Source organism: Rhinolophus sinicus, linkage group LG11, assembly GCF_036562045.2.
Source record: "Rhinolophus sinicus isolate RSC01 linkage group LG11, ASM3656204v1, whole genome shotgun sequence".
NCBI lineage: Eukaryota > Metazoa > Chordata > Mammalia > Chiroptera > Rhinolophidae > Rhinolophus > Rhinolophus sinicus.
The window spans coordinates 39,508,757-39,533,859 of NC_133760.1; the positions used below are offsets into that span (position 1 = coordinate 39,508,757).

General features: G+C 56.9%; 1 protein-coding gene across 17 annotated transcripts in view; it reads right to left on the reverse strand.

Annotated features, from left to right (window-relative positions):
• Window positions 1–755: 755 nt before the first annotated feature.
• Window positions 756–25,103, reverse strand: part of NDRG4 (NDRG family member 4) — a 39,587-nt gene continuing 15,239 nt past the window's right edge. For 4 of the 17 annotated variants that reach the window (XM_074314791.1, XM_074314790.1, XM_074314789.1 and 1 more), the window contains exons 2-17: window positions 24,295–24,389; window positions 17,585–17,629; window positions 10,117–10,222; window positions 9,767–9,887; window positions 9,620–9,682; window positions 9,386–9,446; window positions 8,224–8,310; window positions 8,091–8,147; window positions 7,593–7,696; window positions 6,683–6,739; window positions 6,544–6,595; window positions 5,524–5,571; window positions 5,324–5,359; window positions 5,162–5,213; window positions 3,753–3,876; window positions 756–2,934 (exon numbers count right to left, since the gene is read on the reverse strand). In XM_074314791.1, coding sequence (XP_074170892.1) covers window positions 2,679–2,934; window positions 3,753–3,876; window positions 5,162–5,213; window positions 5,324–5,359; window positions 5,524–5,571; window positions 6,544–6,595; window positions 6,683–6,739; window positions 7,593–7,696; window positions 8,091–8,147; window positions 8,224–8,310; window positions 9,386–9,446; window positions 9,620–9,682; window positions 9,767–9,887; window positions 10,117–10,222; window positions 17,585–17,629; window positions 24,295–24,366 — 1,341 coding nt within the window. In that variant the 5' untranslated portion in view covers window positions 24,367–24,389 and the 3' untranslated portion in view covers window positions 756–2,678. Of the gene's footprint in view, window positions 2,935–3,752; window positions 3,877–5,161; window positions 5,214–5,323; window positions 5,360–5,523; window positions 5,572–6,543; window positions 6,596–6,682; window positions 6,740–7,592; window positions 7,697–8,090; window positions 8,148–8,223; window positions 8,311–9,385; window positions 9,447–9,619; window positions 9,683–9,766; window positions 9,888–10,116; window positions 10,223–13,510; window positions 13,669–17,584; window positions 17,630–24,294; window positions 24,390–25,103 lie in introns of those variants that run through there. The other 13 variants (XM_074314797.1, XM_074314796.1, XM_019754871.2 and 10 more) reach the window with 7 other exon arrangements.

Genomic DNA, 25,103 nt, shown 5'->3' on the forward strand with positions numbered 1-25,103 from the left:
TCGGGTGCAGGTTTTCTATGTTCTTGTGCCACCTCGAGCCTGATTCTGAGCCAGCCAGGCACAACCCTCCCCTTTGGTCTCAGATAGCTCGGACCTCCGGTACAAGTCCGGGTGAAGGACAAAATCCGGTTTCTGGATGCGAGGCTGAGGGCCTGGGGGCTACTGGCTTTGAGTGCACCCGGGTGGGCGCAGGCCGACCCCTCGTGTTCATCTAACCGTTTTTTGTCAATTAGAGCAATGTGTGTGTGTGTGTGTATGTTTCAGAGGGGTGTCGGGAGGGCTTCCAGAACTAGAACAGACCCTTCTACCCAGACTGTTTTCATCTTCTGCATAGCACGTGGTGGGTTTTAATTTTATTTACTTGCTGTATTAGCTGACACACAGCAGGAACTCTATTTATTGGGCAAATGGCTGACTTCCCCATGTTTCACCATTAAATTTAAGAAAAGGATACAGTGAATGTAGAGGTTACAGATGAGTTTAGAAGTCAGTGCCAAGACCAGCTCCCAGCTTGGTTTATTAGGGGCAAATCCCTTATCCTGAGGCTCAGTTTCCTCAGCTGTGAAACTAAGATATCTATCCTGTAACTGGTAGACTAATGTATGGGACAAGAAGTGGCAACAGAGATGGGTGGAAACGCTTATCCTCACCATGCAGGCTCCACCCCACCTAAACCCAAGAAGCACCAGCCTCAATGGCCTCACCATTCTGTTTATTCAAAAGCTTTCCATGGACATGACATCACCATACTCAAATTCTTCTTAGTTTCTTTATTAGTTTTTCAGCACAGTTAACTCTTTCTACGTTGACAAGCATTTTTGTTTTCCATTTTGTCATTTCCAAGTCTTATGACATTATCCACTAGAATACACAAAATTAGTCTCTTCACTCTGTACAGAGAGGAAAATAATAAACTCCATTCAAAGTTCACTTTGACCAGAGACAACCTCCAATGGACAACCACACACAGGAGGACCCAATATACATATATAATGTGTAGATATTTATAGATATCTCATCTGAAAGAACACAGGAAAAAAAAAATCCAGGACTTGCAGTGCTATCTACAGTAAGAGGGAGTATTAATTCTACCAGCTTTTCAAACAGTCACATTCGATATTCAAAGGAAGCACGTGAGTGAACAGAAACTGGGGACAGACTAACACTCCACCAGGCTCTAGAGCAGTCTCATAATGGCTTAAGATTACAGAAGGGGGGTGACATGTGCAGAGGAAATGTGGATGCAGGTGTCCTCTCAGCCTCAGAGCACCCCCTCCACTTCCCCCAGCCCTGCATTTTTCATAGCTCTCCCCTCTTTTCACTCGTTTTGGGGTTTGTAGCAATTGATTGAGGCTCTGAGACAAATGGCTTCTGGTTTCTGGGCCAGGAGAGTCTACCTGGTAAAGTAGTAGAAGGGAAGTATATGGCACAGGCCTGGGCCTTAGGGCGCAGGAGAGGGCTGGGGTGTGTGAGAAGCCTTTCTCCTCTGCCTGGCCCTTGTTCAGTTGAGGAATCTTCACTTCCCACCCCAGGATCCAGCAAGCCTCGGCCCGAGCCCACTCCAGTAGGCTGAGACAGTGATGGGGCCCATGGAAGTCTTGCTACCTTGGACCATTTCTCTCCAAATAAACCCTCTTACTTAGTGATGCCTATGTGAAATGCTGGCATCACTTTACCATAACTCTCCCTAGAAACACCATGTTTCTGGCGGCCCTCGCCATCCTGCTGATTGGGTTGTCCTCCATGGAGCCTGGGAGCAAACAAGGGCCTATTGGGACTTTCAGCCACTGCTGCCTCTGGCCACGTGCTGGCTCCCAAAGGCAGACAAACACAAAGTTCTCAGGAGTGCACCCAATCCTCACTGGCTATCCCAGCCTTGAACCTCAGCCCCCAAGTCAGGTCCCTATGGAGATGGAGAACCAGGAGACTCTGCTTCAGGGCCTTGGCTCAGAAATGCGACAGGGCTGGAAGGTGGTGGAGTGTGTGGGCTGAAAGAGACAGTCTGTGGGGTTTCTGCCCTCAATGTCCTTCATGTTCTGTTTTTCTTGGACTAAGAAACTCAGGGGCTTTAGCCCCTGCCTGCCTGGCCCTACAGCACTAGGCCTGCCAGGAAGCACCAGCGAAACAGCTGCCTGGTCGGAGCGCCCCCTTGTGGCTACTGTTCAGATGATTGTCACATGTGCTACAAGACAGAAACAGATGTGCTTAGTGGAGGGGCTGGGGTGAAAGGGGCCTGCAGAGCTCCAGGGCTCCTCACGTCCCAGTGTTCCTTGCTGCTGTCTCCTGATTCTCACGTGAGTGCCTGAGCTGGACCCCATGCTCCTGCTGTCCCAGCAGCCACCACCTCAAAACCCCGTCCCATCTTTAAACACGCTTGCCCAGGGTGTCATCATCACATGCTCTTTCTTTAATCCAGGATATTACCCTGGATGCTGGCCAGAGAAGGACTCAGAGTCTTTCCTTAGCTGATCCCCTTCACCCTGACCCCACCCTGACTGTGCCAGACGGTAGGGAGTTGGAAGAGAGGGGTCTGAGTTGCCCAAGTTAACAAGGTGAGTGAGGTGGGGATAGGGAAGAATGAGCCCCTCAAACCATCTGGAGATTTCTGTAGCATCTAAAATGGATCCTCTCCGCTTTTTAAACAAAAGAGAAGCAACCCTATTTCCTCCCCTTCGCCCTCACAAAAATAAACTAAAGGGAAAAAGGAGCCGGTGAGAGGATGGCAGTGGGACATTGATGCGGGCAGGGGCACGTGGGTGTCTTCCGGGGACCCAGGGCTTCAACAGGACACCTCCATGGTGTGGTTGACCTGGCCCAGCCCCTCGCTGCTCTCCGAGTGGGTACAGGCCTGTGGGCGGCTGCCATCCACCGAGCTGGCACTGGTGAGGGACGCGGTGCGAGAGCGGGCAAGACGGGTCATGCTGGCGGAGGGCACTGTGGACAGAGACGGGGCCAGGCATGAGGGCCAGCAGGCGGGCGGAGGGCCAGCAGGCGGGCGGACTCACACAAGCAAAGCGGCCAGCAAGACCCGTTCTTCCATCGGCACAGACACCTTTCCCAAGCCAGGGCTCTGGCATCTGCTCTGTCAAGGCCAACGCATGCGATGCCAGTGACAGTAAGGGGGCCAGTGGGGCGGGGGCTGGGGTCACAAAGGCCAGCAGAACCCTCTCAGAACAGCTGGCCGGAGCTACGGCCAGAACAGACATCCTTGAGCTGGTGTAGAGATAGAACATTATTTCAACTATGCCCCCCTCAAGAGGACGGTGCGACAGGAAGAAGACCTACTGTAAAGGAAGACAAGGTGTGATGGCCTCAAACTGCCCTAAATCCCATTTTCGCCCTTATTCAGAGTTTCACAAGCAAGACTCAGCCCTCCTGAACTCAACCAGCCACCTGTCTGGCTTGGGCATGGTCGGGTACCCCTGTTTGCGGTACTGCTTCCAGAGCCGGGCCTGAGCTCAACCTCTGAGAAGGTCTGGTTCCACCTGCCAAAGCTCTGCAAGCCATAGCCCATGGCAGCCGAGAAGCAAGACTGCTCTAAAACCCAGCCAATCTGGAGCCCTAAAATGGGAGAGAGCCCACGCAGCTCAGGAGCTATGCAAGAGGACTCGGGCTTCGAAGATGAGCAGGACACAGGAAGGTTCCAAACCACAGCAAGATGCGGCCTGGCTCAGCACTGCGCAGAGGAAAGAGCAGGGGAGACGGGTGGGGCGGGAGCTTTCCATGCATCAGGAGAGGGGTCACGGGGCTACCTGCTCCTCCACTCAGCCTTCGGTCCTTCAAGTATGCAACTAAGAGAGAAGACAGAGCCGGAAGGGGGCGGACAGGGGGGAGACAGAACACGGGTGAGGAGCGTGGTCCTGCGAGGCAAGGATGCTGAGATGGACCAGAGATGAGATGAAACAACAGGCACAGAGGGCTGGGGGCAGGGCCAGGGCCTCAGGAAGCCCACTCCTGCCCACCCACCAAGCAGCAGCCACGGGAGGAACCACAGCACCCACTGATCTCAGCCTGGCCCTAGGAGCCCTGATAGCAGTGTGGGGCCACTCATCTCAGGCCTGCCTCTCCAGCGTGGGCTGGGGCACTGAGGGGCCCTCACTGCTTGCGGGGCCTCAGTCTCCCTGTGCAACCTCCCACAGCCCTCCCAGCTCCTAGGCTGCCTGCTGGTATTTCTCCGGGACCCTGAACACTGGAACAGCCCCTGACAAGTGTTGCTCATCCAGCCATCCCCCAGATGTTCCCTGGGTGTGTCCTGTGCTCGGGGCTCGGCGCTCCTGCGTGGCTCGCTGTCAGCCTTCGCCCTTCATTGCCCTATTTCTGCACAGAGAGGCTGGCAGGCCCCTGGGAGCCGGAGGAAATTCTATTCCTGGATGTGCCCCCCGCCTTCCCACACAGGCCTGTCCTCCCAGAGGGACAAGCTCCAGAGGCTGAAGTCTGAGGGGAACCAAAATTCAGGAAGAGGAAGTTTGCTTCCAGCCAGAACCAGGTGTGTCGGGGAGAGGGGTCAAGGAGATTCGTGTGTGTATGTGTTGGGGGCCTCACAAGCACAGCTGGGGAGCCTCATCTCTGCACAAGGGGAAGTCTGGAGGCGGGCGGGGCGCCGGTGCTCCCTGTACCCCCTATTACCCTAGGATCTTCAGAATGCCCCCCATGTTCAGCTGCCTTCAGCTCTCCTCACACCCAGGTGGCCCCACGTGCCTTCCCCAGTCCCCAGACTCCAAGTCCTGATGCACATCTTCTGATGCACATCTCCCACCTGTGACAGAAGCCTGCTCAGGTGCTGTAGGCTCAGCAAGGGGTGGGTGGTGTGTATGACTCACCTTCAGGCAGGCTTCTCCGGCAGGACCCAGCCTGGGCCCTGGTTCCCCAGGCCCAGCTGTGCCATGAGAATGGTGCCCCAAAGCCTCCCCAGGGTCCAGGAGAGCTGGGCATGGCCTGGGATGATGAACTTATATATAACTTAGGTAGAGATGCCCTGGCAAGTCTTTGGATGTCCCTGGCTGCAGTGAGGACCATGTAGTGAGAATGATCCAGCATCCAGGTCCCCCGTGATACAGACCTCATCTGCCCCCAGCCTGCTCAGCACCACCTGACAGGTGTGCCAGCCCCACCTTGCCGCCTGCCACCAGTCTGTGGGATGGGGTGAGGGAGGTGTACTTACTGTAGCCCATGCCTTGCAGGAAGTATTTAAAGGCTTCAGTCAGCTTCCCGGGCTGCAGGAAGGAGGAACAGGTACATGCTATGACTGGCTGCCTAGGAACGGGCAGAGGGGAGGCTTCCCCCACCCCAGGGTAGGTAAGGGAAGGAGGGCCAAGAGTCTCACCTGTGTGACCTGGGGCAGCCCCCCGGAATCTGCCATCTGCAGGGGAGAGAGGGGAGTGAGCTAAGCAGGGGCCACCCCACACCTTGCCTGGCCCTCACACACCTGGGTAGGCTCCACTGAGCAGACATACCATCCTGCTCCCGCCCTGGCTGGGCCCACAGTTGGGGGAGGTGGCCCAGGGCTGGGGAGGAGGGCCTCACCTTCAGGAAGGTCGTGGTGGTTGGGTCCAGTTTGGAGTTGCACTCAACCTGGGGACAAGAAGCCAGCTTCAGCAGAGCAAGACAGCCCCAGCCCCTGAGGGTATCAGGGGAGCCCCTGCCCCACTTGCTACCTCAGGTTCTATCCCTGAGCTTGGAGGTTCTACTGGTAAGGCATGAGAGCAGGGGGCAGACACAGGCCAGGACCGAGGCTCTGGCTAAGACTGCCCCCCCTCCAGCCGCCTTCTGAAAGGCCAAGCCTTGTGCGGTGCCTGAAGCCCTTGAACTCCACTCACAACTGCTGGGAGGGCTGGGCAACGTCCTCATGAGGACCCAGGACCACCTTGGCAGGAGCGGCTGGGCAAGCGCCAGGGACCACAGGAGGCGGGTGTTGAGGTGAGAGGGCCGAGGCTCAGCAGCAGCCAGGCCTCTGCCTGGGCCAGGACGGCCAGCGCAGCCCACACACCTGCTCCCCCAGCACCCCAGGCACAGGAGTGAAGTAGCTTCCTGCATCCTGAGGGCTGCCCAGGGCACTCCTGGACCCCTGACCTGTGATGAGGGGGACATGAAACCCCCAGGCTGCCTTCTCCCAGAGTTCCAACAGGAGAGGTGACACACGGTCCCCAAACGTAATGGGTACAAGTGGTAGTCAAAGGGGGACCACCGTTGTGCTCAGGAATTACTTATTTCGTAACAAATGAATCAAATTTTAGAGAAAAGAGATCTTAGTCTCTGGGCCTGAAGTATGTAAGACTAACGTGGGGCTGTCCTGCGGGAGGGCAGAGGGGCCGCCAGGTGGCCTGGCCCTGGCCCCAGCTCCCCCTGTCTCCACGCCTCCCTCATCTGAATGACTGGGGGCTGCGCCAGGCGGTGATGCATGGCAAGATGGTGGGGAAATGGGGTGAGGAGCCCACCATTCAGTGCCTGTCCCTGAGGTTTCCAGGGCTGGGTCAAGAATTGGCCAGAGACCCTCCCTCTTGCTGTCCCTCCCCCCACCAAATCAGGGCATACTCCTTCACTCACCACCCCATCCTCAGCAGGCGCATTATCTCCAACCACCAGCATCACGGGGCAGCTGCAGACACAGAGAAAAAGGGTTGTCTGGCTTGGGAATGGGGAGTGGCACGGGCATGGGTAGGCTGGAGGGCAAGCGGGCACTCACCGGAGTGTCTTGGCATTGGGCACTGTTCCAGGCCGGTTCATGTCCAGGTCTCTGCGGCTATGGGGAGAGGCAGAGGTGGGCATTGCAGGACTGGATGGGGTGTGTGTCCCCAAGCCTGACACTGCTATATTTCAGCCATCCCCCTACAATGACAATTAGGGTCCAACATCCCTGGAAGCCCTGGGATGGTCCCAGAGTTGGGGCTCAAGGTCATCCAGTTGTGTCAACAGTGGAACAAGGCTTTACACATCCCAACTGGTAAAACGGGGAGACAGGGACCTGTTCAGCATAAACAGAGGTCTTAGGGCTCCCCATGTGTGACTTCTTCCCACACCCCCAAACTCATGCCAGATGGGCCCTCAAGTTTGGCTCTCCCTCCTTGGATGGGCACCGCCACCTGTGCTGTGGGATTCCCCGGCCTCTCACTCTCCATTGTTTCTCCAGCAGCCTGCACATAGCTGGTGCTTAGTAAATATTTGTAGAAAAAGAAAGGAGGGCAGGCGAATAGGGAGGCCTAGCTGCGTCCCTGCAGGCGACCCCCAAAGGGGCTCCAAGGAACACAGCTTGAAAACCACCGATTTCATCCAAACTGCTCCCCATTTATAGATGTCAACACTTGGGCTCACAGTTGTTGGGGGATCACGGATGTCCCATGTCCCTCACTGTTCCCCACTGTTCCCGCTGGCAACACCCCAGGGAGGAGAAGGAATGGACGAGCCCAGGGACCAGAGTCTGGAGCCCTGCTCCCCTTCTGCCCCTCATGTGGTGTCAGCCTGGGCAAGAAGTGACCCCTCTTGTAGGCTTAACCATCTACACATCTACACACAGGACAGCGTGTTGCCTGCCTGCTCTCACGCAGTTGTAGTGCAGGGTCCCTCGAGAGGAAGCTGTGTCAGGGCCCCGCCCACACCTGTTGTACATGTTCCAGAAAAGCTGCAGGTTGGCCTGGTTCACCACGTTCCCGATTTGCTGCCGGTAGCTCTGCACCAGCTCCGTGTTGCTCACCAGCTCCTCCTGGGCCCAGGGGGACAGACAAGATGAACGGGGCACACATGGGAGTGGACAGACGGGGACGTGGGCCCAGGGGCTCATGCAGCTGTTCCTGCCAGAGCAGCGTTTGCCTGCTCCTGGCAGGACAGGGACGGGGAAGCTCCACAGAGCTGTGGGAAGAGGCCTCCCCCATCTGTCTGTGAGATGCCTCAGCACAGTGGCGGAAATAGAGGACAGAGTGAGACAGGTCAGAGGCCACATAACTCCCGACTGCCTCCTCCTGCCCAGCTGGGAAGGGGATAAGTCCCCAGCACCCCCGGAAGTGAGCAGAACCAGGCGCTTCGCAGTGGCCGAGGCTCCCCGAGACCCCCAGCCCTGCCAGCCCTGCTCCTGTGTGAGGATGGTCCCACTTCCTTACCTGGCTGAAGAGGTGGGATAGCACCGTGTCAGGTAGTGTGCTAGTCAGGCCAGAGAGCTACAGACAGAGGTAGAGGCCAGTGTGAGAGCGGCCCCGCCCCACCCCCACCCCCCGCCAGGTGGACCACACCCACCTTGGTGGCAGCCCAGTCGATCCAGCCTTTGCCATTGGGGTCAATATTTATCAGCACCAACCCCTCCACCAGGTCGGGGAAGATGAGCTGCCGTGAAAGGAAGACAGGGCTGGGGGGTGGGACGAGGTGCAAGAAGTCCCAAACTTCCCACCTAGAAAACAGGCTGTAAAATTCTGGCCCTGCCTGTCTCACGGGTGGTTGGGAGGGTCCCAGGAGAAGGTCACACACACTCTATAAGGACTTCAAGAGGCCACTGATGGTGACAGTTGGGAACCTGCATGGGCTCCACTTCAGCTGCCCCTGCTCGTCCTCCCCACCCACAACCTTCCAAAATTCTTTGCTTCGTTTCGAATCTATGCCTCTCACTGTTTTTCACCCCTTTTACTATATCTTTAGAAATGCTGCTGTTGTAAAACTGAGGATTAAACGTCTTCAATAAAACATTTTGTTTCTTTGCTTTTACAGACAGCAAAGCTGTGGTGGTGTTAACTATGTGAGAACCAAAGCCTGTTTTGTTAGACATGGTAAAGGAGACCTGCCTTTTCTGTGCACCTGTTTTCAGGTGTTTAGAGGGTGACATACATACAATCCTCAGGTCATGTCAAGTTTGGGGGGGTGGCAGGGAATGGTCTACAGTGAACAAAATGGTGAAGTGTTGGAATTGAAACTGGAGGTTGAAAATTCTATTTCTTTTTGAATAGTTTGAATCCTGAAAAGTTTTTGTTTTTAGAGATGAAAAATTTGTGGGCTCCTATCCAACATGATGTTTCTGAAATGTGACTTTCTTTAAACTTTGCAAACTTAACATAAGCGTACTTTTTGGTTAAAACATGACTCATGTTTAAATATTACCCTAACCAGCGAATGAGTGGTTAGGATCATCCTTATTTATTAGTTATATAGTTTGTTGCTAACAGACATTTTGGCTTCTGATAACAGCTAAGTAAGTTATAGTTTACAGTCTTTTGAGGAAATGTAGGGGAAAAGTAACCCCTTTTTTAAAAAGTTAATTTCTTTGGAGGAACACAAGAAAAATGGGCTTTTCTAAGTGAAGAGAAAGTGGGGAGAGGAGGAGAAGGAAGAGGGGAGGCAAGTTCCTGTAGCTGAAGGGGTGGCCCGAGGAAGACCAGGCCTGGGATGGGGATGGGGGTAGGAGACTCACTGCAAACTTGGCCAGCACATAGGCTCCAGCTCCCACACCAATGCCAATCACGTACTTGAACCTGGTGGAGAGCACAGTTGGTCACTCTAGAGCTAGGGGTGCCATTTCCCATGAATGCCATCCAGAGCAGACCCCACCCACAGCCCTCAGCCCTCAGCAGGAGCCTGGTGGCTCTGTGGTGATGGTGGGCGTTCCCCAGCCCCCAGCACAGGGGCAGGGGCTGGGGGGACTCACCCAAAGTGCTGCACCACGCTGGGGAGCATGGCGGCCAGCTGCTCCATGGAAGGGAACTGGTACCTGCAGACAAGAGGAGGAAGTCAGGGCCAGGTGTGGCCTGGGACACAGAGCTGGGGAAAGCTGGAGGGGATCCAGGGTACCTACCCCTGAGGAAACTGCGACGCCCCCACCTGCTGGCCCGGAGCGTCCACGTGGCACACCACAAAGTGCTTCGTGATCTCCTGCATGTCCTCAAAGTTGAAGAAGGTGTTGAAACACAGCTTGTCTGCAAAGATACACGTCTCAGCTGCGGCTGAGCAGAGGGGCGGGGAGGCCTGTGGCTCTGACGGAGGGCGAAGCAGAGGTCTCAGCCTCACATCACGGTCCAGTGGGGAAACCAAGAGCCAAATGGCTCAGGGCACAGAGCCACATGTGGGCACGGATGTGCAGGGGCACGGTGTGGAGGGAGGAGAGGTCTCACTGCTCGGGCAGATTCGAGGCAGGGGTGCACTTACGATTGAGGCCCACGTCATGGTAGGTGAGGATGGCCGGGCGGTTCCCCTTGGGGGAGCCCCGGATCACCACGTGCAGAAGGCCATAAGGCGTCTCGATGTCATGTTCCTGGAGGGGAGAGGCAGTGCTGGACTGGGCAGCCCCTACCCCTGGCTCTCTAGGGAAAGAGGCTGTGGGGCCTGTGGTGCAGCCTCCATGCCCCACGGGGGGGGGAGAGGGGATATCCTGTTCGTGGAGCCCGGAAGACGCCGTAACAGATGGAAAACCCCTCCCCAGGGGTGTTTGGCACAGGGACAGGAACTGGTATGCACAGGAGAGTTCTGGTCCCCTCTGCAAACCAGACAAGGGGGTGAGCAGCCACTGCCACGGCCCAGGCCCAAGCCCTGCTGCACTCAGCCCTCCAGGGTCCAGTGAGGCCCGTTCTCCCCATCTCACTGCTGCCCCCCCAGGACAGCTCTGCCACCCAGACTGAGTTCTGCCCTTACCATGTTCCTCCCCGCCTTGGAATCCTTCAAAGGCTACTGCTCCTGAAGGCTAATCACCTCAACAGCCGGGCCTAGAATACTCGGTACCACCCCCAGGCCGACCAAGCCCAGTCTCCAATCCTTACACCTGGTCCCACCTCCAGGCCGCTCCTTCCACCTCGAAAACCACTCCCTGGGGTCCCCAAGGCCTCAGGGAGGGCCTGGTTAGACACCCCCCTTCCAAAGGCCTTCTTCAGTGGCCACTCTGGGATACTCCAGTGTTCACGCCCTTGGATTTGCTGTTCGGGGTTGTTAGTGTTTCAGGAAGCAGGAGCTGGATACTGCGGGTTCAAGACTCGCTCTGCCCCTTACAGTGACTCTGAGCAGGGTACACCACCTCTGTATGCCTCAGCCACCCCTTCCTGAGCCATCTCAGAGGGACGCTGTAAGGACTAAGGCTGATATCTGCGGAGCATTTGGCACTTGGAGAAGGACCCAGAAAAGGGGCTGTTGTGCTGGGGTATCCCTGAGCCTGGGGAGGCACTCTGCTGGCTGATCCCTCTGCAAACAGGTCACTTTTGGCCACTCAATGGGGAACTCCACAAGGGTCTGTCAGAGCTGAGTAAACAGAACCACAGGAGCCCTGGGGGTGGCCCAGTGAATTGGAGGTGGGGTTAGGGTCAAGGACAGGAAAGGAACAGCACATGACTGAGCACCTACTGGGTGCCAGGTGTCTGTAAAACAGAAGCTTTTCCCCCCTATTGTGCACATGGGGGACGCTTAGGTTCAGAGAGAACCTAAGTTCCTGACCCGGACAGGAGAGGGGAGACAGGAGGCAGAAGATAGCTTCTTGAGGACCGGCCTTTTGGGTCTGGGCTCAGAGGACCCCTGTCCAGGCCTGTGTCTCCAGCGGGGAGTGACAAGATGGTACCAACCCCAAGGCCAAAGGCCACACCCTGGAGCCACACTTCGGCTGTGAGGCCTTGTTAGATGAGCCCTGTTGTCTCTGGGTGGACCTACGTCCATCACAGCCTCCCCATGTCCCAGGCCCGTCCTCCCGCCAGGCCATCAAAACAAGGAACACCTCCTGCTCAGTGTCCACTGATTGAACACTCTTCTCTCCTCTTCACAGGGATCCAAGCCACAGAGGAGCAAACTCAGGCTGGGAAAGGAGAAATTACTTGCCCAAGGTCAAGCCCAGAGAGGGCAGGGCAGGCCTTGCCGGGTGCAGGCCTCAGGGGTATGCGCTGAAGGCTGCCTTTCTGAGATCAAGCTCCACCCAAGACACCGCCGAGCAGGCAGCCAGAGCAGGGAGCCGCTACGCAGGGGCTGGTCCCTGCTGCATCCCCCACCCCCACACTCTGGGCTCTGGAGGGCCAGGCAGGGGCACAGTGCTATGGAAGGCGTGGCTGGAGGGCAGGAGGGGCACCCATTGCACAATAGCTGCATTGCGCTTCCTGCGGCACGAAGGGCAGTCTCGCAACACGGAGTCACCCCCTCGCCCTTTCAGGCACAAGTCAGGGCCCAGAATGGCAGTCTTCCACACACAGACCACCCGTGGGTGTATGTGATGGGGTGTCTGTCCCCTCCTGGCCCTGGTGTGACTGCCCCATCGCCATCCCCTGGGCGGCGGGACTGAGTGCGGTGCCTGCTCCACTAAGGCTCAGCTTCCTGGGCACGGGAAGGGCGGGGACGAGAAGGGCTGTCCGGAGCATCGGCCCGGTTGCCCCAGCTGCGCGCGGCCCAGTGACCTTGGCTGACCCCTCCCGCAGAACCAGGAGCTCGGACCCAGTTCCTTCAGATAGAGGCCCAGTGTCCAGGTCTCGCTAGGAGGTGCATACGCGGGGCGCCCTAAAGGTGGCAGCCGGACGCGCTCGGAGCCCCCAACTCCCAAGACCGACCGCTCCCATTGGCTCCCAGTGACGTCAGAGCCCGCCCCCAGCCCCCAGTTGGGCACCAGCCGGAGGCACTGCGGCAGCTAGTCCCCCCTCGACCTGTGCGTCTCCCCTCGTCTGTGACCTTGAGGGCTGCGGGCCTTTGGAGCTGAGTTTCAGCGCCCGCGCAGGGGTAGAGGGGTGGGAGGGTGGAAGGGCAAGTGCGATTCTCCGTCACCCGAATCAGTCATTCAGCGGGGAGGAGGGGAGGCCGACGCGGTGGCCCGTGGTCTGCGGACCCGGCAGGGCAGGAGGGAGTGACAGGTGGAGGGATAGCGGTGCCCCGCCTATCCCTTATTGAGCAAGAACAGCACCCGGGGGCATCGCTGCCCAGGGCGGGAGGAGGCGCCCTGCCGCCCACCTGGGCCCCCCACCCCCGGCCCCGCAGGCTGATGGCTCCAGCGTTGCCTTCCCTCACCCACCCCTGCGCGTCTCCTCTCCCGCAGGGACCTCGGCCTGAAGGCCCTGTTAGCACCCCGCCCCAGACGTCCTCGCAGTGCCTTGGGGACCACGAAGTGGCTGCACGCACCTCCTAAGAAAGGAAGAGGCTGTCTGTCCAGGTCGCACTCCGGTGCAGCCACCCAAACAAACAAGACGACCCCACAGGGTAAGAACGACAAACACCTGCGCACACAGACACCCAGATGCACGCAGGGCTGAGGTGATTACAGGCGCGAGGCAGCCGCCAGCCGGGCACGTGCCAGGCGGAGGGCACATGTCAGTGATATGTACACACGCTGGCCCACGGGTCCACACTGGCTTACAGCCAAGTTACAGCCAGGTCCGTTTATGCAGATTTCAGCCCTCTCCCACAGGTCCTGACTGGCAGGCAATCCCAGTCACCGCTGCAGGCCAGGGCCACCAGGGGCTAGAACTTGCTGGCCTTGCCTCAGTTCCCCCCAACGTGAAGCGACTGAAGGCAGATCTGCCACCAGACATAAGCAGCGGGATGCACCTTCCTTCCCAACCACCTCGCCTCCCCTACAACCCTCACTCACCCCATCCCAGCACTCGGGCATCTTGCCGAGGGAGGCGACCCGCCTCGATGAGGAAGAGCAAACAAAGGCCTGAGTCACTGGGGTCCAGAGGGAGGGGGCAGCTCCAGCGGGAGGCCAGCGGCTCTGTGATGGGGCACCGCTCCAGGCCCATTTATATGTGGAGCCCGCCTGTCCTAGGCCCGCCCCTCCTCCCTGCGGGGTTTCTGAGCAGCCACTCACTCGCCTGGAGCCCCAGCTCCCAGATTGGCTGTCAGGAGAAACTGGCTCCAATTGGCTTCTGAGGTCCTCGCTCACCCTGCTCCTGCTCCTCCTGGCCCGCCCCCACCCCCACCCCCACCCCAGCAATACATCATCCTTTATGGTCCACGGCCCCTGTATCCCACCTGCCCCCAGCACACAGGCAACACCAACAGCTGCAGCTGCATAAGGGGTCCTCGGCCCTACACACAGATGCGCCCTGTGTCAGGTACACAGGAACCTCTGACAGACACCCACACCCCAGCCACCGCAGCCTTTGGCCCACACCCTTGGATCTGTGAGGGGCCTGAGAGGGCCCCAAGCCCAGCCTTCACATCAGGAAGGCCTGTGTCACTTCACCTTGAGGGGACGTGGGGAGTCACTGCTCTCTGGAGCCACCTGGGATGTGACCCTGCTCCAGGTTACTGTTCCTTCTCCTCAGCACCCCTCCACCCGCCCCAAGGTCTCCCCTAGGGCAGTCTCCACACCCAGTACCTGCCCACACTGCTAAAAGGAAGGTTATGGGGGGGGGCACACACCAACTCTGCCCCCCACGCCTATCCTGCAGACGCACCCAGCCCTCTTCCTGGGACCAACCAACCAGCATGGTGCTTGGCTCTCAGATCTCTAGGGAGTAGGACACATGAGCGCCTCAGGCCCTGTCCTAAGCAGCAAGGCTTTGGGTGGAGAACTGGCTAGAGACAAGCAGGTAGAGAAAACAAAGGAGAACAGCGGAGGAAATAGGCCAGGGAAGGGGCAGAGGAGGGTGCCCAAGGGCTGAGAGATGCAGGAGCGACAGAGAGAAGGGAAGGGTGCTGAACCCCTGTACCCTCATTCTGTCTCTTTGGTGAAAGATGGCGCCACTCACCCCAGCCTGAGCTGACAGCCCTGTGCACTGGCTGGCTGCCCTGGGGGAAGGAGGTCACCTCCCTGTCACTGGGTGCCTAGTGACCTGGTCAACACCTGCCTTGTACACTATTCCTGGACATGTCCTCTGCCCGGGGGGCACCAACCACTCTCCCTGCCCCATCTCTGACCTCTGGCTGTGGAGGCCTGGTGCAGAGTGCTGAGCTCAGGGTGTGGAAGGGGGTGACCCCCCCAGCCCATCACATCCTGGCCATGCACCCTGTTCCCTGAAGCTACTTGGGCATAGGAAGAGGCTCTTGCCACTGAGGCAGGTTACAGAGGCATAGCCCTGCCCCCTGACCTGCCCACAGATGGTCCCATATGGTTCTCGAAGTGGGGAAAGAGGCAGCCTTTCCCCCTTTCTGCCACCAGACCCCTGCTCCTCCATGGTCACCATCCAAACTTATGCCCACTCCAACCTCTGACCTTTGAGTGGCCTCTCCCACCCTTAGACCCAGGTGAGAATCTGACCTCAGACACTGCCCTCTCCAAGCCACGGCCCCCATTTCTGCTCAGCTCACTGGCCTCAAATCCACAAACCTGAGTTTAAGCCCCAGCTCCCCACCCACTAACTCGGTAACCATGGCATGATTTAACTTCTCTGAGCCTCAGGGTTCTCAACAGTAAAACAGGAATTGTGGTTTCCTTACAGAGCTGCCGTCAGGATGACAAAACGCTGCATATATCACTCCAGACCTGACCCCACGCCTGCCGGGACCTTGCCCACATCTGGTAGGGAAGAAATGGGACAATTTGTGTGCTTCTCCAAACTGTTGGCTCCATTCCCTGGAGGCTGTGCAGTGGTTGTAGTTGAACAAGGCAGGTTCAGGTCCTGCTAGTCAAATCCAGGCGCCTATCAGAATTCTGCCACGTCTTTGCTGTGTGACCTTGGGCAAGTCAGTCAACCTCTCAGAGCCTCCACATTGGTAAATGGGAAAACAGCAGTGCCTACTGCACAGGTAGATGCAAGGATAACACATAATGCTCACAAACCTATGAGGAAAGATTAGGAAACCGAAGCGCAGAGAAGTTAATTTTCCCACTCAGCTAGTAAGCAGTGGAGCTTGCTAGCACCTTAGCACTTTGGGCCTGAGTTCACATTAAGAGTCGCAAATGTGTATTAGAATATCTGCCATATGTCAGGATCTATTTAAATGCTTCCCACATGTCACCTCATTTTGTCTTCTTTATAGATGAGGAAAATGAGGCACAGAGAGGTTCAGGAACCTTCTCAATGTCACACAGCCAGTGAGCATAGAGCCACACCCAGGTAGTCTGGCTCTGACTCCATGCTTTAGTAGCCACTAGTCACAGTCAGCCGAAGATCTGAGTGCCAGGCCTGCGAGCACCATCCCTGACCCTACAGAAACCTGGGAAGGTCCAAGGTGCCTGTCTCACTGTACAAACGAGGCAGTGATATGTGCTGGAGGTCACGTGGCCCATAAGTGGCAGGGCTAGCACCTGGACCTCTTGATTTTGTCCTTCTGCCTCTCACACTGACTGGGCCCATTGAGGCATGGCCATCCTTGAAGTTGCTTTTCTACAAAAAAAAAAAAAGGCCGCCTCCACATGGTATAAGCAGAATACATGATAAGGTGCCTTTTGACACACGCTGCCCTACCAAGTGAAGGATCTTGAGAACCAGGGTCCCACACACCGTGGGGCGGCCACCCCACCCCGGGCTGGGCCCAGCTCAGGAGTGTGAAGGACCCATGTTTCATCTGTCCCATTTCGCACGCTGCCCCCAGGGTGTGTGTGTGTTCTGTGTCAGGCAGGTGCTGGCTGCTCTTGGATTTTTGTTCACCAGCCCCCGCCCTCTCCCTGGGGAAGAGGGCCTGTGTGTCCACACATTCTCACTCTCAATCAGAACAGGAAGGACAAAGAGCAAAGAGGACCCCGTGGTGTGACCGCACTGATCTCCGGCTGGACCTGGACCATCTCGTGGCCGCATCCCTCCCTCCTCTCTTCCTGGGCTTCTGTTTGTTCCCTAGTCCCCAGGCCCCATCCTGTCCTTCCCAGTTTCAGAGCCCTTTGCAGCTGGAAATCCTGGGGGACTGGAGCATGAATCCACTGGCTGCTCTGAAGCCTCTACTTGCGTCCTTGAAGGAGCTCATGACGCAGGGTCCAGCTCACAGGCCCGATCTGGACACTCCCTGCGGAGCTGCGTGTTCGGGGGAGGAGCTAGCAGGCCACCCCACCTCCCGAATCATCCTTGCATCCAGACCACGAGGCTGGGGCTGTCCTGGAGCCCAGAGACTGACCCAAATCGAAGTCAGGCCCTGGCCAGGGCAGTGGCATGGGCTGGTTCCATCTAGCCAGAAGGAAGGTCCCAGAGGGTCTGAATTTGTTCAGCCTGTTTTGATGGCAAGTGGGGCCCTCGAACCCGTGAGGATCCCTTTGTGTCTGCCACTAGACATTTTCCAAGAACTGGAAATAAATGGCCACTATGGGACCCAGAGGGGAGAAATGTCTGGCTGAGTGAGTGACATCATTGTGCAGAAGAACAAAAACAAAGAACGACTTCAGTTTTCACAGAGAATCTGGCATCTAACTAAAGAGGACATCGTTGTCCCGGCAACAACTGCCATGGAAACAGGAGCTATTTCAGAGCATCAGCTTTCATTGGAGGAAAATGCTGATTCAGATGACAGCATCCCTCCTCCCATCTCCATCCTCACTCCCCTCCCCCCTGGCCTCCCTCCCTTCCCCCTCCTGTTCAGGGAGGGAGATGGCATTTCCCCCTCTGGACAGGGGGCAGGCAGAGCCACTGTGAGCAGTAAGGGCATTCCTGATGCTGCGAGGTGCCAAGCCTCTGCCGCTCCAGGCTGGGGCACATGGACAGGCTGTGACCCTTTTCTGGGACCAGGCTGGGTGGGTGAGGGGCCAGCCAGCTGTCGGTCCCCAATCTCAGGAGGCTGAACTGAGACCTACCTTCCAGTCTGTGTCCACGGCCAAGAGGAAGGTGTCAGAGTTCTCCTAAGGGAAGGCAAACAAAGGAGGTGGGGGTTAGGCCCAGGCTGCAGGGGTGGGAGTTGGAGGATGGGGGAGCACAGGGCTCGGCCTTGAGCAGACTCACTCGCTGTTCCCCATTGTATCTTAATGTTACCAAAAGTGACCCAGGGCTTCCCAAGCTCCAAGCACTAGGCTAGTAAGTGCCTGACAGATGAGCCTATGAGCAGCTGCGATTTTCTCTATTCATTTAAAATGTGAAGATTTCCATTTGACAGGAGAGTAGGGTGTGGCTGAGAGAGGCTGCATCACAGAGCTAGAAAGCGACAGAATCTCTGAAATCTCTGACTGTAAATCCTTGCCATTGGTCACTGTCCTGTTCACCCACAGATGGTTTTTGAGGTCTGACTATCGGGGCACAAGGCCAGAGGCCAGGGAAGGACAGCAGAGCGTGCATGACTACAATACCCACTTTAAAGATGGGGAAGCTGAGGCTCAGGTAGCGAGGGAGGAACAAGGGGCTTTTCTGGCCTGCACAAAGGAGTTGTCGGGGCCTGCAGTGGCAGCGGCTCCCGCCATTCCAGGCTGGCCTGCTTCACTTTCTCAGAGCACCAGGTCCCCTTGTTTTGGGCTCATTTACTGACCAGTGTGAATACGTGATTGATGCCCATTTCTCCCACTGGACTGCAGGCACCATGAGGGCGGGACCACGTCTGACTCTGCTCTCAGCACAAAGCCTGGCGTGGAATGGGCTCCCCAAAGATAAGAGATCTGAACAAGTCTCACTTGGAAAATGAGAGGAATGTGGCTCAGACACCCCCACTGTTCCCAAGACAGCAGAGATGGAGAGCGGAGGAGTGGAGGTTTGAACCCCTGTGTTCAGACACTCTGCGCCCTCTTTGGGTCTTATTTGGGGAAAAATCCTCATGGGGAATCAACGGAAACCCAGCCTCTGCCTTGCCTCCTACTGTGTCTGTCTAGAAACCTCTCCACTGCTCTCTGCTCAGCTGCGGGCAGGCCACCTAGCCTCCCAGCCTCAAGGTCCACAAGGATGAAAAGAGAAGCACGGTGTGAGCTGTGGTTGCATCCTTGGAACTGGGCTGTCCTGCACTGGACTCTGGACGCTGCGGAAGCTCCGTAAGCCTCTCCTGAATAACAGGTGGATGCGTGAGACGATCAGGTTAGGACGAGGGTGTTCTCAGGACACAGCCAGAGAAGGGGATGGCCACTGAGGAGCAACGAGAAGGAAGACGACCCCAAGTCACGGGAGCAGAAAGGAAAAGAAAGAAAACCACCAATTCTGATGTTTAACTTCCCAAATAAGGAAGGACAAGTTCAACCACCTACCTCTGGCAATTGGGGTGGAGGGGGTAGTGGAGAGAACCAGAGGCATTAGAGGGTCTCACAACCCAAAGAGGAAGCCCAGGCTTTGGGGGACTGTGACTGCTAAGCCACAGTCACACTGTCACAGAAACAACGGCTGCCCTCAGGCCTCACCTCCTGGGGGCTGTGATGGGGAGGTGTGGGGAGCATGGTGGCCACCAGGCCACTCCAGGAACCTCTGAAGAAGGGGATGGGGCTAGAGGAAGGGGCTGGGGTTCTCAGGGAAGGGGAAAGGCTCATTACTGATGAATCCTCTCACTGGAAGACCATGCCCCAGGGGGACCAGGGAAAGCGATGTGAGAGATTTTTATTCTGGAGACCCTAAGGGCTCAGCTGTGTCAGAGAAGGAGGGAGGAGGCAATTTTGTTAAAAACAAAATCAACACAAAGGATGAGGCCGATAATGGCAGGGCCCTAGGAGAAGGGGCAGCTGCGGGAAGGGCAGGACCCCAAGCCAAGAAGCAGCAGGAATAATACAAGCCAATCCAGAGACCCTGGAGGTCCGGGAGGAACTGCACTGGGGGTACAGGAGGTGACGGAACGGGGGAGCGGGAGGGATGGCAGGTAATGCATGGAAGTATCCACTCTTCACTGGACTCAAGGGACTTGCACCCAGTAGGTGGCGGAAGACTTAAAAAGGGAAAGGGACGGACATTTTCACAAACTGTAGCTGGCAAAGGAGGGTCTGTCTACGAGTGTAACCATCCGGGAGAGCCAGCCAGGATGGCTCTGGCAGGCAAAGGGCAAGGCAGGCCTGCACCAGGCGTCCCTGAAATCTGCAAAGGCCCCGCTGGGAACACTTGGGAGGTTTTTGAGGAGTTGAGGATGGGGTGCGGGGGGGCTGTTAATGCATCTTTGGGAAAAGCAGATGTGACCAGGTTCACAGCAGGGGGCATGTGCTGACAGCGGAGGGGGCGAGGGGGGCACGGGTGGAACTAAGCTGGGACCCTGGCTCTGGTCCAGGTGGGATGAGGTGAGGGACAAATGCAGCAGAAAGAAGGCAGAGAGGCTGCTGGTCAAAGGGGGCAGTGCTCACGGAGTCATGGAGGGAGGGGCACCAAGGGGCTGGGCTGGGCTGGCAGAGAAGGGGTGTGAGGGCATCCCTTGGGATGCCCTGCTGAGGTGAGGGGTGGGATAGGCACAGGACGTGTGCCCTCAGCACCCCCCGTACCAGCAGGCAGCACCTCTGTGCAGGCTGCCCTGTAACCCTCACACCTCAGCTCTTGTGATGGGTGCAGGGGTCCCCTCACCAGAAGGCTGGTTGTGGGGTGGAGGAACTTTTCAGAAAGTTCTGAGAAACTTCTTTCTTCTGAGCTGTATCACAACCTATAGCTTCCACCTGGCCCATCATTACCTACGCTGCTAAGTACTGGGAGGACCCAGGGAACAAAATCCACAGGGTCTGTGTTGCAGAAGCCGGCAGGGCACGGCCTGAGGGTGGTGAGTGCTAGGGCACCGAGCATGCTGGGGTGTCAATATTAGACCTGATGGTCAGAGGAGGCCTCTCTGAGGACGGGGCATTTGAGCAGAGCCTGAATAAAATGAGGGGTATGGGGAACAGAGCCAGGAGTGCAGTTTCCAGGCTCTCGGCCTCAAGTGGAATCGTGCTGGCTCGGGTAGTAAATGGCCATCAACTGTGATCAGATGGCCATCAGCTGTGGTTATTTGCCCGTCAGCTGTAACCAGTGAGCCGTTGGCCACTAATATAACTGCTGTGGCTACGCTAGCAGGAAAATGGGGGCTAGCAAGAAGATGGTGGCTGAGCTAGCAAGCGTGGATTGCAGTTAGCATGGTGGATTACAGCTAGCAAGTGAGGTTGGTTGGTTGGCAGAGAAGTGGACGGCAGGTTGCAGATCGTGTGGCTCCTGTTTCCTGTGTCTCCAACCCAGCCGCCAGCGAGACTATAGTGGTATGAACCCCCATCCATGGCTCCGTGGGTGTTCGTTTTCGGCCTCACCATATCCTGCGTCCTTATGTGGGGAGCGGAGCTGAGACCCCGCGTAACACCCTGCATGACACATGGCGCAGCGAGCAGGGTACAGCGCCGGCCAAAGCTCTCTGAAGAATGGTGGAGCAGTTTGTGCGTATGAACACTCAGTCTCAGGAAGACCAGGAGGAGCAGCTGCCTGAGAGCTGGACCCCGTGGAGGGGTGGTTCTCCGACCAGCATAGGCCAGAGAAAGCGAAGGTCATTGTGACCATGTGGGCTGGGAAGTGCTTGCTGAGGCAGCCCGGATGCGGGACTTGTAGTCCCAGGAGGAAACGCTTGCTGAGTCCTCTGTGGGAGATGCGGATGAGGTCAAGGTCATCCCTCACCCCCAAGTTGGGAAGGACTTGGAGCCCTCGCCCTGCAGAGAGGGCACACATTGTGAGGCCAACGCACAGCCTTGGTGAGTGACTGTGGACTATGGGGAATGGGCTCCATCCCTAATTTAATGGCCCGCTTGACTATTCGCTTGGGAACTGGCGGATGTTTGCTTCCTGTGTCTCACTCAGCCACCAGCGAGGCTGGTGCAGGGAGACCCCTTGTTGGGGTGCAGGCGGATGTTTGCTTTTGTGTCTCAACTGGCTGCCATCGAGAATATGTAAGCACCTTGGCTGGGAGCCACTATTGTTCCAGCACGGTGCCCTGAGAACCCAGGCTGTGCCCAGAAAGACTGGTGGTATCCTGAGAACCCTGGCTGTGCCCAGGAAGTCTGAATGGGCCCAGAAAGACTGGTGGTACCCTGAGAACCCAGGCTGTGCCCAGAAAGACTGGTGGTAAACTGAGAACCCTGGCTGTGCCCAGGAAGTCAGGTTGTGCCCAGAAAGACTGGTGGTACCCTGAGAACCCAGGCTGTGACCAGGAAGTCTGGCTGTGCCCAGAAAGACTGGTGGTACCCTGAGAACCCTGGCGGTGCCCAGAAAGACTGGTGGTACCCTGAGAACCCTGGCTGTGCCCAGGAAGTTTGGCTGTGCCCAGAAAGACTGGTGGTACCCTGAGAACCCTGGCTGTGCCCAGAAAGACTGGTGGTACCCTGAGAACCCTGGCTGTGCCCAGGAAGTCTGACTGGGCCCAGAAAGACTGGTGGTACGCTGAGAAACTCTGGCTGTGCCCTGAGAACCCTGGCTGTGTCCAGAAAGACTGGTAGTACCATGCGAAACCCTGGCTGTGCCTGGGGAGACTGGTGGTACCCTAAGAAGCCCAGAAAGTCTGGCTGGGCCCAGAAGTACTGGTGGTGCCCTGAGAAACCCTGGCTGTGCCCAGAGAGCCTGGCTGTGCCAGGATATTGCATTCACCTCCAGGCTCCTCGCACAGGGCCCCTTGCGGAAGACACTTGTCAAGTAGATTGTGAGGCGAGACCCTGGAGGGATGGAATGTGGGGACAGAACCAGGAGTGCAGTTTCCAGGTTCTCGGCCTCACAGGGAAAGGTGCTGGCTCAGGTAGTAAATGGCCATCAACTGTGATCGGATGCCATCAGCTGTGGCTAGTTGGCCGTCAGTTGTAATCAGTGAGCCATTGGCCACTAATATAACTGCCGTGGCTACACTAGCAGCGGATGGTGACTGAGCTAGCAAGCGCGGATTGCAGTTAGCACGGTGGACTGCAGCTAGCAAGTGGGGTTGGTTGACAGAGAAGCAGACAGCAGGTTGCAGATCATGTGGCTCCTGCTTCCTGTGTCTCCAACCCAGCCGCCAGCGAGACTACAGTGATATGAACCCCCATCCATGGCTCCGTTGGTGTTCCTTTGAAGCCTCACCATATCCTGCGTCCTTATGTGGGGAGTGGGAACAGAGACCTCGCATAACACCCTGAATGACAAAGGGCCAGCCCTGAAAACTACTGGGCTAATATATCCCAGGCAGAGAGAACAGCTGGGGATATGATCGGTTTGTTCCATGAAGAGCAACGAGCCTGGGAGGCAGGAGAGGAGTGAGCAGGGGAGAATGTGGCAAGTGGGGTACAGGTCTCATCCTGGGCCTCAGGAAGGGCTGTGGCTGTAACTCTCAGTGAGACGGCAGCCACGGACCAGCTCGAAGCAGACGAGTGGCGTGAGGTATTTTCAGAGGGTTGTGCAGAGTAAAGGGGCCAGTGCAGAGTTTCCTGCCAGCATCTGGGCAAGTGATGATGGGGCCTTGACCAGGGAGGGAGTACGATGAAAATAGAGGCCTGCAAAGTGTACATTTTCCAGCTCACCAGCCACCCCTGACCATTCCTGGGGGGCTGCCCTCAGATAATCTGAACTTATAAGTTAACTCAGGGTTCTGTCTTAAATATAAGACTGTACCCTTCTGGGAAGGACTGCTGTCCTCATGGGGTTGGGCCCCTGGAACCCCAACCAGCTACTACTCTGTCCCAACACGTGGTGCTCAGTGGCTCTTGGGCTCACCTTGCAGGTCAGAGACCAGTTCAGGGACTTGGGTCCTGGCCTGTCCATCTGTAAATTAGGGGGTCAGAGACCAGTTCAGGGACTTGGGTCCTGGCCTGTCCATCTGTAAATTAGGGGGTCAGAGACCAGTTCAGGGACTTGGGTCCTGGCCTGTCCATCTGTAAATTAGGGGGGAGGAGGGAGGAGGATGGGGGCTGGGAAGCATAACCAGGAGAGACCCCCCCAGCCCTGAGGCCTCAGAATTCTATGAGCACAGCTTTTCCTTGGAGGGAGCGAAAGGGAAAGGGTGCCAGGTGTCATCACTACAAGAAAGTGTGGGGTAGAAATAACTGGAATTTAACACCTAAAGCCCCAAAGAGGGTCCCTTAGGACAAAATAACAACATCAAGTGCCTCCAGCCACTGAGCCTGGAGCCACTGTTGGTGATACTTGCTCTCATATCTCAGAACTTGTAAGGAAAACACAGAAGCTACAGACTAGGAATAGGCCCTCGCAGATGGGGAGGCACCATCCTTGCTGGAGGCAGCACTGCCCAGCAGGTATCCTTTTGGGGTTCAAGGGCCTCCCAGAACCAGGGGTTGAGTCAGGCTCTGTTCCTGGATAGCTGTGTGACCTTGGCTAAGTGAATTAACCTTTCTGTGCCTCAGTGTTCTCATCATCAAATGGGAGTAACTGTCCTAAACAGCCTCCCAGCCTCAAAGACAGCCAAAGCCACAGCGAGGTTGGCTGGATGTTAGTCGCCTAGGCGCTCAGCCTGGCCGGGAACGCTCCCAAGGCAGGGGACTGGATTTCTCAGGGTGGCCTAAGGATTCCTGGTGCGTGGCTCGCCCCCATAAAAGGTCAGCTCGGCATGAAAGGAGGGAAAACGCGGTTTCCTTCCTGGCCACGAGAGGGCGCCCTCCGCCCCAGGACTCCGCCCCTCCCAAGCGGGAGGACTCACCAGCTCCGCGCCGTCCTGGCCCCGGAGTAGCGGCTTCTCCTCCGGGAATCGCAGCTCCTGCAGCCCGGCCATGGTCACGTCGTGAAGCAGGAGCCCTGGGGAGGGAGGACAGGATTGGGGCCTGCTGTGGCGGGGACGCCCCGGCCCTGCTCTGACTCTCCCAACACAAGCCCGGGCTGGGGCAGGGGCACCGGTACCACACTGACTGCTCCATCCCCGGGTCCCCAAGCGCAGGCCCATCGCAGCCCTTCATCAGGGCCGAAAGGCTCTGTCTGCAAGGCTCGCCTGCTTGGCTCAAGGATGCAATGTTATTATTTGTTCTTTAAAGTTAAAACATGCTTTAAAACAAATAAACAAAACGAAAGAAGTCAGGGAAGAAAAGCAATACAGGGCGATTCCTAAAACAATTTGTCATAGGCAGACAGAAGCCCTCTGTGTTTAGAACTTGTTAGTGGGGTCCTAGGGGACAGGGGGACAGAGCTGAGGCTGTCCTGAGCGCCTGGAAGACAAGCCTGGGTGAGGATAGCCGAGGGGAGAAAAGGGGGGCCCTGGTAGTGTGATGTTGAAGGAGGGGGTGCCCATCATGACAGACCACCGGAAGGGAGGGATGACACATGGTGACCAGCCCACAATCCGTTTAGCCTGGCACTGCCATCCCTCCCTGGGATTTCAGGATGGCATAGATTAGAATACACTAAGAGAAAAACTAGCCGAGGACATGACCTGGAAATTCATAAAAGAATTAACATTGGCTAATAAATACATGGGAAAATATTAAAGCTCACTAGAAGTCAAAGAAATTCAGATTA